Source organism: Camarhynchus parvulus, chromosome 29 (genome assembly GCF_901933205.1).
Source record: "Camarhynchus parvulus chromosome 29, STF_HiC, whole genome shotgun sequence".
NCBI classification, from domain to species: Eukaryota; Metazoa; Chordata; class Aves; order Passeriformes; family Thraupidae; genus Camarhynchus; species Camarhynchus parvulus.
The window spans coordinates 2,232,888-2,245,948 of NC_044599.1; the positions used below are offsets into that span (position 1 = coordinate 2,232,888).

The 13,061-nt window shown below is 71.1% G+C and overlaps 1 protein-coding gene across 1 annotated transcript; it reads left to right on the forward strand.

Annotated features, from left to right (window-relative positions):
• The first annotated feature begins 220 nt into the window (after positions 1-220).
• OS9 (OS9 endoplasmic reticulum lectin) lies at positions 221-9,786 on the forward strand. The gene is given in 15 exon segments (XM_030967013.1): positions 221-390; positions 1,739-1,909; positions 2,584-2,647; positions 2,735-2,811; positions 2,891-2,989; positions 3,617-3,845; positions 5,735-5,851; positions 5,947-6,032; positions 6,112-6,148; positions 6,934-7,022; positions 7,100-7,387; positions 8,249-8,604; positions 8,607-8,656; positions 8,744-8,909; positions 9,645-9,786. Coding segments are annotated over 15 exon segments (2,136 nt in total). The 5' UTR covers positions 221-225.
• The last annotated feature ends 3,275 nt before the right edge of the window (positions 9,787-13,061 follow it).

A 13,061-nucleotide genomic window follows, 5' to 3' on the forward strand; every position in this document is an offset into this window, starting at 1 on the left:
GCTGCCGCCCGCGCGTGCTCCGGCCAATCGCTGCGGGCCGCGGCCTCGCAACCACCTCGCCCCCGCGGCCTCACAATCGGCGGCGTCATCCCCGCCCGATGACCAATCAGAGCCGCGCTTCCCTTTGAGAGGCAGCCGTCTGAACCAATCGCAACCCGGAGCAGCGGGGCCGGGGCGGGCGCGGGGAGGTGCGGGCGGAAGCGGAAGCGGCGGCGGTGGGGGAAGATGGCGGCGCGGCGGGGCCCGGGGCCGGTGGCGGCGCTGGCGCTGCTGGCGCTGCTCGGCCCGGGGTGGCCCCTCCGCGGGGCCCGGGCCGCGCTCAACCTGCAGGAGCTCAGCGAGCTCAAGTACGGCCTCGAGATCCTGGCCGAGCCCGTGCTGGCCGGGCAGGTGCGCCGCGGTACCGGGGCCAACGGCTGGGGGAGGGGGAGGCGGGCGGCGTCCCGGGGGGCTCTACCGGGAGCGGCGGAGCGGCCATGGGGCTGCCGAGGAGCGGGGCACCGGCTGCGGGTCAGGAGGGCCGCCCGCGGGGGGCTACGGGCACCGGGAGCACCTGTCCGGGGGCGGAGCGGGGCGGGGCCCCGGGCTGGGGGCTGCTCGGGGCACCGGCTCGGCTTTGGGGGGGCAGGGGGCTTGGGCCGAGTCAGAGGGCTTGGGGACCGGGGTTCAGGGTCGGGGCGGGCCGCGTGGGGGTCGGATGCGGTTTGGCGGGGAGGGGGTCCGGAGGGGCGTGGGGGGGCTGTCGGCCGGGCTATCTGGGGGTGTTGCACCGGGGTGGGGGGCTGTGGGGTGGGGGCCGGGTCTGGCGGGTCACTGGGGGGCTTTGGGGTCCCAGGGTTCGTCTGTTCGGTGTCCCCCAAGGTGTGCCGAGCCCTGGGGGGGGGCTCAGGGGGTCCCGGTGTCGGGGTGCCCGGGAGGGGCTCGGGGGTGCCAGGGGGCTGGGGGGCCCAGGGGTTTGGGGGCGGGGCTCAGGCCGGGGCGAGGCTAGCGGGGGCTGCCGGGGGGCTTAGGGGGGCCAGGGGCTGGGGGGTTTTGGGGTGCCAGGGTTTTGTTTTCGGGGTGCCAGGGGCTTGGTTCCAGGGGCTCCCTTTAGGGCGGCTGGGTGCGGCTCTGGGTGCCAGGGGGCTGGGCCCGGGCGCGGCGGGTTTGGGGTCCCGGTGGGGGTAGCGGGTGGGAGGGGGTCAGGCCAGGCTCGGGGTGCCGGGTGGGCTCTGGGGTCCAGGGGGGGCCTCGTGGCTCCGGTGTCCCGGGGTCCCAGGGGGTCCCGTCGCTCGGTACCTGTGCTGTGCGGAGCCGCTCCGTGCCGCGTGTCCCGGGGGAAGGAGGGAAGATTTCACTTTCGGGTTCCGGGAGGGGGGGGGTAGCGGGGCCGGTTACCGCCCTTTGTACCGGGGCGGGGGCTGCTCGAGCTCATTGGGGGGAGGGGTTTGGGGGGTGGTCCAGAGGATTTGGGGGGGTTCAGAGGATGGGGGGGCTGGGCCGGATGCGGTTTGGCCGGGGAGGGGGGGCTGGGCTGGGGGGGCTGTCCCGTATTGGGGGTTTGGGGGCACGGGGCCCTGGGGACGGGGGCTTTGGGGTCCCAGGGGTGTCTGTGGGGTCCTCCCCAAGGAGTGCAGCGCCCCGGGGAGTGTTTAGGGGTGCCAGGGGGTGTTCTGGGGTGCCAGGGGGCTCTTCATTGGTGTCAGCGCCCTGACCCGGTGCCCCCCGTGCCCCCCGTGCCCCCCGTGCCCCCGTGCAGCGGCAGGACGTGGTGACGGTGGCGTCCCGCTTCAAGCAGCTCTACGAGTGCCGCCTGCCCCCCGCGGCCGTGGGGCCCCCCCCGGGCCCCCCCCGGGACCCCCGGGGCTACAACGGCTCCGGCGTGGCCGAGCTGCTGCGGCCCATGGGCACCGCGCCCTGCCTGCTCAAGGTGGGCATGGAAAGGGCATGGGGGGGCACAGTGCCCTGCCTGCTCAAGGTGGGCACCAGAGGGGGCACGGGGAGTGCTGGGGACCATGGGCACCGTGCCATACCTGGTCAAGGTGGGCATAGGGGGCATGGGGGGTGCCAGGGGGCACTGTCCTCTGCCTGCTCAAGGTGGGCACAGGGGTGCACAGGGGCATGGAGGGCACAGGGAGTGATGGGGGCATGGGGAGCACCGCGCTCTGCCTGCTCAAGGTGGGCATGGGGGGCACTGGGGGGGCATGGAGGGTGCTGGGGTGGGCACAGGGGGGCACTGTGTCCTGCCTGCTCAAGGTGGGCACCAGAGAGGGCATGGGGGGGCACAGGGAGCAGGGGGGCATGGGGAGTGCTGGAGGCAAGGGGGGCACGGCACCCTGCCTGCTCAAGATGGGGACTGGCAGGGCACAGGGGGTGCCAGGGGGCACGAGGAGTGCCATGGGGGGGCACTGGGAGTGCTGGGGGACATGGGAGGTGCCAGGGGGGCACGGGGGGTACCATGGGGGCACCGTGCCTGCCTGATAAAGGTGTGCACAGGGGGATGATGGGGGATACCAGGGGGCACGGGTAGTGCCAGGGGGCACGGGGGGTACCATGGGGGCACCCCCATGGCCCAGCCTCACCCGGCGGCTCCGCTCTCCCCAGACCAAGGACTGGTGGACGTACGAGTTCTGCTACGGGCGGCACATCCAGCAGTACCACCTGGAAGGTGACGCTGGGCACAGGGCGGGCACAGGGCGGCCCTGAGGACCCCTCCCCTCCTCCACCTGTGCCCACTGTGTGCCCACCCCCCCAGAGTCTGAGATCAAGGGCGATGTGCTGGTGCTGGGCTATTACCAGTCCGCCTTTGACTGGGACGACGAGAGTGCCAAGGTGGGTGTGCCCTGCCCTGGGCACAGCTGGGCTGTCCCGTGCCCGCCCCGTGCCCACCCGTGCCCACCCACCCCTGCAGGCCTCCAAGCAGCACCAGCTGCGGCGCTACCACAGCCAGAGCTACGTCAACGGCTCCCGCTGCGACCTGACCGGGCGTGCCCGCGAGGCCGAGGTCCGGGTAAGGACAGGGGGCACAGCCGCGGGCATGGGGGGCCACGGGGGGCACAGCACCAGGCCTGATCCGCGTGGGCATGGGGGGCATGGGGGGCACAGCACCGGGCCTGATCCAGGTGGGCATGGGGGGCACAGGGGGGCACAGCACCGGGCCTGATCCAGGTGGGCATGGGGGGCACAGGGGGCACAGCAGCCTGCCTGATGCCGGTGGGCATGGGGGGCACAGGGGGCACAGCCACGGGCATGGGGGGCACAGCACCGGGCCTGATCCAGGTGGGCATGGGGGGAACAGGGGGCACATCACCAGGCCTGATCAAAGTGGGCACCAAGGGGGGCACAGGGGGCACAGCACCCTGCCTGATCAAGATGGGCACTGGGGGTGCCAGGGGGACACCACGCCCTGCCTAATCAAAGTGGGCACCGAGGGGGGCACGGGGAGTGCTGGGGGGCACTGTCCTCTGCCTGATCAAAGTGGGCATGGGGGGCACAGAGGGGGCACCACGCCCTGCCTAATCAAGGTGGGCATGGGGGGCACAAGGGGCACAGGGGGCACAGCACCCTGCCTGATCAGGGTGGGCATGTGGGGCACTGAGGGGCATGGGGGGCACTGGGGGGCACCGTATGGGCATAGCAGGGCCTCACCCCGCTGTGTGCCCGCAGTTCCGGGGCAGCGGCCCCGGCGATTAAAGTGGGCGTGGGCGAGCCCGCAGTCGGCGGCCAGTACGTGCTGACCGTGCACACCACGCGCATCTGCCACCACCCGTTCCTGCGCCCGGCGCCGGGGCTGGCACCGCAGCCCATCCGCTGCCAGCCTGCCCTGTCGCCCGCCCAGTACGTGCAGTACGTGCGTGCCCAAGTCTGTGAGTACCAGGGAGCCCGGGCGGGTGGGGGCTGTGGGGCTGGGGCTGGCACTGAGCCCTGCTGCGGGGCTGGCACTGTCACCCCAGCCCGGGGCAGGCACTGTCACCCCAGCCCGGGGCAGGCACTGTCACCCCAGCCCGGGGCAGGCACTGTCACCCCAGCCTGGGGCTGGCATTGTCCTTTCCAGGCTGGCACTGGCCCCTCCAGCCTGGGACTGGCACTGTCCTTGCCAGCCTGGCATTGTCCCCTCCATCCTAGAGCTGGCACTGTCACCCCAGCCTGGGGCTGGCACTGTCTTTGCCAGGCTGGCACTGGCCCCTCCATCCTAGAGCTGGCATTGTCCCTTTCAGCCTAGAGCTGGCACTGTCACCCCAGCTTGGGGCTGGCGCTGTCCCTTCCAGCCTGGCACTGTCCCTTCCATCCCAAGACTGGCACTGTCCCTTCCATCCCAAGACTGGCACTGTCCCCTCCAGTCTAGAGCTGGCACTGTCCCCTCCAGCCAAGGGCTGGCACTGTCCCTCAATCCTGGGACTGGCACTGTCCCCTCCAGCCTGGCACTGTCCCCTCCATCCTGAGGCTGGCACTGTCCCCTCCATCCTGGCACTGTCCCCTCCCTCCTGGGCTGGCACTGTCCCCTCCAGCCTGGTGCTGGCACTGTCCCCTCCAGCCTGCCCTTGTCCCCTCCCTTCTAGGGCTGGCACTGTCACCTTCCTGCTCCTGTTCCCTCTGTCCTGGGCTGGCACTGGGACTGGCACTGTCCCCTCCATCCTTGGCTGTCATTGTCACCTTCCTGGCCCTGTCCCCTGTCCCCGTGGGCTGGCACTGGGGCTGGCACTGTTCTCTCTGTGCCAGGACTGCCCTGGTCCCCTGCAGTTCGGAGCTGGGGCTATCCCCAGCTGTCCCCATGTCCCCAGCTGTCCCCAGCTGTCCCTGTCCCCAGCTGTCCCCAGCTGTCCCTGTGTCCCCAGCTGTCCCCAGCTGTCCCTGTGTCCCCATGTCCCCAGCTGTCCCCGTGTCCCCATGTCCCCACCTGTCCCCAGCTGTCCCCGTGTCCCCAGCTGTCCCCAGCTGTCCCCAGCTGTCCCTGTGATCCCCAGCTGTCCCCAGCTGTCCCCGGCAGCTGTCCCTGTGTCCCCAGCTGTCCCACTGTCCCCGTGTCCCCGTGTCCCCAGCTGTCCCTGTCCCCAGCTGTCCCCGTGTCCCCAGCTGTCCCCAGCTGTCCCTGTCCCCAGCTGTCCCTGTGTCCCCAGCTGTCCCCAGCTGTCCCCGTCCCCATGTCCCCAGCTGTCCCCATGTCCCCAGCTGTCCCCAGCTGTCCCCAGCTGTCCCCAGCTGTCCCCAGCTGTCCCTGTGTCCCCAGCTGTCCCCAGCTGTCCCCAGCTGTCCCCGTGTCCCCAGCTGTCCCTGTGTCCCCAGCTGTCCCCAGCTGTCCCCGTGTCCCCAGCTGTCCCCAGCTGTCCCTGTGTCCCCAGCTGTCCCCAGCTGTCCCTGTGTCCCCAGCTGTCCCCAGCTGTCCCCAGCTGTCCCCGTGTCCCCAGCTGTCCCCAGCTGTCCCTGTGTCCCCAGCTGTCCCCAGCTGTCCCCAGCTGTCCCCGTGTCCCCAGCTGTCCCTGTGTCCCCAGCTGTCCCCAGCTGTCCCCGTGTCCCCAGCTGTCCCCGTGTCCCCAGCTGTCCCGTGTCCCCAGCTGTCCCCAGCTGTCCCCAGCTGTCCCTGTGTCCCCAGCTGTCCCGTCCCCAGCTGTCCCCAGCTGTCCCCGTGTCCCCATGTCCCCAGCTGTCCCCGTCCCCAGCTGTCCCCAGCTGTCCCCAGCTGTCCCCAGCTGTCCCGTGTCCCCAGCTGTCCCGTGTCCCCAGCTGTCCCCGTCCCCAGCTGTCCCCATGTCCCCAGCTGACACCAAGAGGAAGGTGGAGGAGATCTCGGAGGAGCTGCGCACGCTGGACACGCGGCTCTGGAGCGACAGGGACAGCGAGGCCCCATCCCAGAGCCCCAGGGACACCCAGGAGGGTATGGCCCCGTCCCCTCCTGGCTGGGACAGCACTGCCACTGTCCCCTCTGCCCCCGGGACCCCCTGGTGGCAGCTGTGTCCCCTCGTGTGCCAGGGAACCAGGCAGAGGCAGCCCAGGATGTGCCAGCTGGGGAGCAGGAGGTGCCAGCCACGGCCAGCGCCCAGCAGGACAGCACCAGGGTGAGTCCCGGTGGCCCTGGGGACATCCCGGGGGTCCCTTCGGGGGTGTCCTGCTCCATCCCCTGTGTCCTCCCTGCAGGAGCCGGCGCCGAGGGCAGCCGGCGGTCGGGCAGCTGGTGAGTCCTGGGGTGTGCTCCCGTGTCACCTCCGTGCCCACCTGTGTGCCCCGTGCCCACCCTGTGCCCCCCGTGTCACCTCTGTGCCCACCTGTGTCCCCTGTGCCCACCCTGTGTCCCCTCGTGTCACCTCTGTGCCCACCTGTGTCCTCTGTGCCCACCTGTGTCCCCTGTGTCACCTCCGTGCCCACCTGTGTCCCCCGTGTCACCTCCATGTCATCCCCATGCCCACCTGTGTCCCCATGTCCCCTGTGTCCCCTGTGTCACCTCTGTGCCCACCTGTGTCCCCTATGTCACCTCCGTGCCCACCCTGTGTCCCCTGTGTCACCTCTGTGCCCACCTGTGTCCCACATGTCACCTCCATGTCATCCCCATGCCCACCTGTGTCCCCCATGCCCACCCTGTGTCCCCCGTGTCCCCTATGTCACGTCTGTACCCACGTGTCCCCCATGCCCCTGTGTCACCACCATGCCCACTGTGTCCCACATGTCACCCCCATGCCCACCCTGTGTCCCCCGTGTCCCCCATGTCCCCTATGTCACCTCTGTGCCCACATGTGTCCCCCGTGTCCCCCGTGTCACCCCTATGCCCACCTTGTGTCCTCCATGCCCCCATGTCACCTCCATGTCATCCCCATGTCCCCCATGCCCTCATGCCATCTCCATGTCCCCCATGCCCCCCCTGTGTCCCCCCTGTCCCCCCATGTCCCCCCTGTCCCCCGTGTCCCCCTCCCCCGTGCCCCCGGTGCCCCCTGGCACTGCCACCCCCGCCGCCTCCCCCCGCAGACCCGCGGAGGAAGATCCACTTCAAGGTGATCCGCAGCCCCGGGGACCTGCTGCAGTTCATCGAGGAGCTCAAGGAGACCACCAGGAAGGTGGGCACCCCCCCGTGCCCCCCCTCCGTGCCCCTCCGTGCCTCAGTTTCCCCCTGAGCCCCCTCCCGCTGCCTCAGGCCAAGGAGAAGGCCAGCGAGGAGGAGGAGGAGGAGGAGGAAGCAGCCAAAGCTGCCCCAGCCCCAGCTGGCCCCGCAGAGCCCCCCAGCCCCGAGGCCGTGCCTGGCCCCGAGGCCCCCCCCACGACGGAGGAGGAGGAGGAGGATGAAGATGAGGATGAGGAGGAAGAGGAAGAGGCAGGGCCTCTGCTGGCGGGGCTGGAGCTGCTGCCGCGGGAGCAGGTGGCGAGGCTGAAGGAGGAGGTGAAGAACCAGATGGAGCAGGAGTTCGACAGCATCATCAGCGAGGTGGGGACCCCCAGAGGGGCTGGGACCCCCATTGGGGACCCCCAGAGGGGCTGGGACCCCCATTGGGGACCCCCCGACTGGGCTGGGACCCCCACAGGGACACTGAGACCTGGGACCCCCACAGTATCCTGGGACCCCCTGGCTGGGCTCTGTAGCCACACTTGGACCCCCCTGACCATGCTGGGACACCTTCCCATCAATGCTGGGGACCCCCTGGCTGGGCTGGGACCCCACAGGGACACTGAGCCCCCCCTGGCTGTGCTGGGGACCCAATGGCCAGGCCAGGGCTGCCCAGCAGAGCTGGGGACAGCCCAGGGACAGCCCAGGGACAGCCCGTGTGGCCCCACTGCTCGGGTCCGTGCTGGCCAGGCTGGTGAACCCGGCCCGAACCCTCCACTAAACCCGGCCCAAACCCGGCCCGAACCCTCCCCCAAACCCGGCCCGAACCATCCCCGAACCCAGCCCCGAGCCCTCCCCCGAACCCGCCCCGAACTCTCCCCGAACCCTCCCGGAACCCGGCCTAAACCCGGCCCAAACGCTCCACGAACCCGGCCCAAACCCTCCCCGAGCCCTCCCCTGAACCGGCCCCGAACCCTCCCCGAACCGGCCCCAAACCGGGCCCGAACCCTCCCGGAACCCAGCCCGAACCTTACCCGAACCCTCCCGGAACCTGGCCCGAACCCGGCCCTAACCAGCCCGAACCCTCCCCGAGCCCTCCCCTGAACCGGCCCCAAACCGGGCCGAACCCTCCCCGAACCTGGCCCTAACCCAGCCCGAACCCTCTCCGAGCCCTCCCCTGAACCGGGCCCGAACCCTGCCCCGAACCGGGCCCCGAACCCTCCCGGAACCGTCCCGGTGCAGGTGGAGGAGGAGCTGGAGACCGAGGGCCTCAAGGGCGAGTTCGACCGGAGCCGCGCCACGCGCACCCTGGCGAGCACCCTGAGCCGCCTGATGGAGCGGCTGGACCGGGCCGAGCCCCGCCGCGACCCCGGCGGCCGCAGAGAGGAGCGGGAGGAGCGGGAGGAGGAGGAGGAGGAGGGAACCGCGAGGAAGAGCAGCAGCCCCAGGCCGGCCAAGGACGGGCGGGTGCGGGTGCGGACAGGCCGGGCCGGGGGGAGCCGCGATGCCCCCCAGGAGAAGCAGGAGCCCCCCCGGGACAAGCAGGAGCCCCCCGGGACAAGCAGGAGCCCCTCCGGGACAAGCAGAGCCCCCCGCAGGTGGAGAACGAGGTGCGGGAGCTGCTGGCCAAGGAGGGGCTGCGCGCTGAAGGTATGAGCGGGGGTCCTGCTGGGGGTGGGGGGCGGCACGGGGAGAGCCCCCCCCCGGCCCAAATCAATCCCCGGGCCCCCTCCGCAGGGAAAATCGAGATCAAGATCGTGACGGCGTCGTCGGGGGGCGAGGAGGAGGAGGGGGCGCAGTGGCTGTCGGAGGAGGATTCGAGGAGCCTGAAGGAGATTTTCCTCAGCATCCTGGTGCGGGGGCTCCGAGGGGCGGGGGAGGGGTTCCGAGGGGAGGGGGAGGGGTTGGGAGGGGAGGGGGAGGGGTTCCGAGGGAGGGGGGCGCAGCTGAGGCTCGGCGGGAAGGGAATTTTTGGCGTTGGGGGAAAGCAGGGACACGGCTGAGGTGGGGGAAACTGAGGCACGGCAGGGCTGGGCAATGGAGAGAAACTGAGGCACGGCAGGGCTGGAGAAGGTGGGGGGCGTCACTGAGCAACGGGGGGAAACTGAGGCACGGAGGGACACGTTGAGGTGGAGGGGTGGGGGCAGGACACAGGTGGGGGGGATGAGGAGGGAAAGTGGGGTACGGGGGGGGCAGTGAGGTGAGGGGGGCACTGAGGTCAGGTGGGCATTGAGATCAGATGGGCACAGATGCCAGGTGGACATTGATTGAAGAGGGGCACAGATGCCAGGTGGGCACAGAGGTCAGGGCGGGCACAGATGCCAGGTGGGCACTGATTCCCCCCCGCCCACGTGCAGGGCACTGAGGTCAGGTGGGGCACAGATGCCAGGTGGGCACAGGTGCCAGGTGGGCACTGAGGTCAGGTGGGCACAGAGGTCAGTTGGGGCACAGGTGCCAGGTGGGCACAGATGCCAGGTGGGCACAGGTGCCAGGTGGGCACTGAGGTCAGGATGGGCACTGATTGAAGGGAGGGCACAGGTGCCACAGGTGCCAGGTGGGCACAGAGGTCAGTTGGGGCACAGGTGCCAGGTGGGCACAGGTGCCAGGTGGGCACTGATTCCCCCCCGCCCAGGTGCAGGTGGGCACAGGTAGGTGGGCACAGGTGCCAGGTGGGCAGAGGCGGCCGGAAACTGCAGGCCCTGCAGGACAATTACCGCTTCGTCTGGGGGGGCCGCCAGGAGCCCCCCCCGCCCGCCGACTCCGAGGACCAAGACTTCTGACCCCCCCCCCCATAAATCTGAGCCCTTAAATCCTGAACGGACCCCCCAGAATTGTGGCTTCATCCCTGCCCTGCCCTGGCACCGGGCACCCCAAGGACCCCGGGGTCCCCAAACCACGAGGGGGGAGGTCGCTGTGCCCCCCCCCCCGGGGAACTTTCCCTGTTTGGGGACATCACTGTCCCCCCCGGGGACCCCGCCCTGTCACCGGGTGCATTTGTGACACGGATGAGCTGGGGGGGGGCAGGGGGGGAGGAGTGCCCGTGATTTTGGGGGGTGTAATTGGGGTAATTTGGGGGGGTCCTGTTGCCGCTGGAGCCGTCGGTGCCGCCCCCGGCCCGGGGGGGTCTCTCTCTCATAATGAGATGTCGCGTTCGCCCCCCCCCCTTTTATCAATAAATCGAGGTGGCCCCGGGCTGTGTCTGTGTCCCCTCCCCCCCCCCGGGTCTCCGCTCCTTCCCCCCGCCCAAAATTGCGGGAGGGGCGGGGCCGTGGGCGTGGCAGCCAATCAGAATTAGGGCGGGGCCAGGAGGCTCGCCCGGCCTCGGCCAATGGGAGCGCGGGGGGCGGGGAATGGACCGGGACCCGGGAACGGACCGGGACCACCGGGACCGCCCCAGCCTTGGGGACAGCGGGGACACCGGGAACGGACCGGGACCACCGGGACCGCCCCAGCCTTGGGGACAGCGGGGACACCGGAGCCCTCGGTGCCACCCGGACGGACCGGGACTCCCGGAGGGACCGAGACCACCGGGACCACCCCAGCCCTGGGGCCAGCGGTGCCACCGGCACTGACGGGACCCCCAGGAACCCGCGGAGCCCCGCATCCGCCGGTACCCCCGGGACCCAGCAGGGCCCCCCAAACCCACCCGGACCCAGGAGCCGACCGTGGGACCCCCGGGCTGGGCCGGGACCCCCGACCCGCGGCACCAGGTGAGGCCACAGCCGGCGGCCGCGGTTCCGCAGCTCCCCCGACCCCGCTGTGCCCCCCTAACTGAAAACAGAGGTTCGGTGTCCCCCCCCCCCGTCCCCATCTGGATTTGGGGTGCCCGGCTCGGGGTGGTGCCGTTACCGTCCCGTGGGTGTCACCCTGTCCGTGGGTGTCCCTCCCCCTGTCCCCCCACCCCGGGGCTGCCCCACCCGTGGCAGTGGCAGATGGAGCTGCAGCGCTGGGGGTGATGGGGGGGGTCCCCACTGACCCCCACACCCTCCCCAGGTGTCCCCATGGTGACAGGGGGTCCCCACACCCCCCCCCAGGTGTCCCCACGCTGACATGAGGTCCCCATAACCCCCCCAGGTGTCCCCATGGTGACAGGAGGTCCCCACCGTGCGTGGCCACCACCCCCCGCATGTCCCCGGCCACCACTCCTGCGGCCGTGACACCCTCGAGGTGCAGCCAGAGCCACCCCCGTGCCCGGCTGGCATTTCTTGCCATGGGGGGGCCGTGGCATCGCCCCCCATGTCCCTGCCAGGTCTCCGGCCACGCCAGGATGTCCCTGCACTGTGCAGCTGTGTGTGACCAGAGTGTCCCCCACGTGTGACCACCGTGTCCCCTGTGTCCCCTCCGTGTCCCCTGTGCCCTCCGTGTCCCCTGTGTCCTCCCGCGCTCCTGCCACCCCTGTGCCCCCCGTGCCCTCCATGTCCCCAGCGTCCTCCGTGTCCCCTGTTGTCCCCAGCCATGTCCCCTGTGCTCTCCACGTCCTCTGTGCCCCCCTGTCCCCTGTGCCCCCCGCACGCAGTGTCCCCTGCGCCCTCCATGTCCCCTGTGCCCCCCACGTTCCTGCCACCCTCGTGTCCCCTGTGCTCTCTACGTCCCCTGTGTCCCCCCGTGCCCCCCGCTCTCCATGTCCCCTGTGCCCCCGTGTGTCCCCTGTCTCCTGCGTCCTGTGTCCCCCATGTCCTCCATGTCCCCCTGGGTCCCCCCGCGTTCCTGCCACCCCTGTGCCACTCGTGCCCTTCATGTCCCCTGTGCCCCCCCATGCCCCCTTGTGTCCTCCATGTCCCCTGTGCCATCCCGTGTCCCCTGTGCCATCCCGTGTCCCCTGTGTCCCCCCACGTTCCTGCCAGCCCCGTGTCCTCCATGTCCCCTGTGTCCCCCTGTCCCCCCGTGCCCCCTCGTCCCCTGTGTCCCCTCCGTGTCCCCTGTGCCCCCTGGGCCCCCCGTGTCCCCTGTGTCCCCCCACGTTCCTGCCAGCCCCGTGTCCTCCGTGTCCCCTGGGCCCCCTCGTGTCCCCCGTGCTCTCCATGTCCCCTGTGCCCTCCATGTCAGCTGTGCCATCCAGTGTCCCCTGTGTCCCCCGTGTCCCCCGTGCCCTCAGTGTCCCCTGTGCCATCCCGTGCCCCCCGTGCCCCCCAGAAGGACGAGCCGTGTCACAGCACCAGTGTCCGACATTGTCACGTACTTACAGTCACACCCGAGAGATGAAATCGCTGTACACGGCCCGGGCCCCCCGGACCCCCGGTCCCCCCCGGGCCCCACCGGGCCCCCCCCCACCGACCCCTCCCGCCCCCCCGGCCCCCCCCGGGCTCCCTGGCTCGGCCCCGCCGGCCCCGCGGGGGCGTCTCGGGGGCGTCACAGCCGGGGCGCCCCTACATTCATGGGGGGGTCCCGGGAGGGGGGCGCGGCGGCCCCCCCAGGCCGGCGGGAGGGGCTCGGGGGTCCCGCCGGCGGTGCCCCCCCCGGGGGGGGGAGGCTGGCTCTATCCTATCGCTGAACAAAGCAATAAATTAACGGGGATCCCGAGGGGACGCCGAGAAACGGGGGCCATGGGGGGGGGGGTTGGGCCACGGGGGGGTGGCAGGGCAAGGAAAGAGGGGAGGGGGCGTACAAAAGGTTGTTGTAGAAAAGGAGGGGGGTCGGGGTCTGCTCTGCTCCTGCCGCCGAGCCGGGGCTGTGCCAGGGCGGGGGGGCACGGCCGGGGGGGACACGGGGACAGGGGACAGGGGGACAGAGGGGCTGGCGAGGGTGACTTGGGGAGGGGGGCGCGGCTGGGGAGGTGACAAGGGGAGGGGGACACAGCACGCGGGAAGGGGGACGCGGGCAGGACAGGGTGATGTGAGCAGGGGACAGTGGCGGGGTGAGGGTGACAGGGACAGGGGGTGGCACGGGCGAGGGTCAGTGTCCCCACCCCAGCTGTGCCCACCCCACGCTGGGGCACAATACCCCGGGGAGGGGACAGGAAGGTGGCAGTGGCATCGCTGTGACCCCTGGCGTGGGGGTCCCTGGCACGGAGACGGGGACAGGACCAGCGGAGACCCCGACATGGAAAGGATAATAA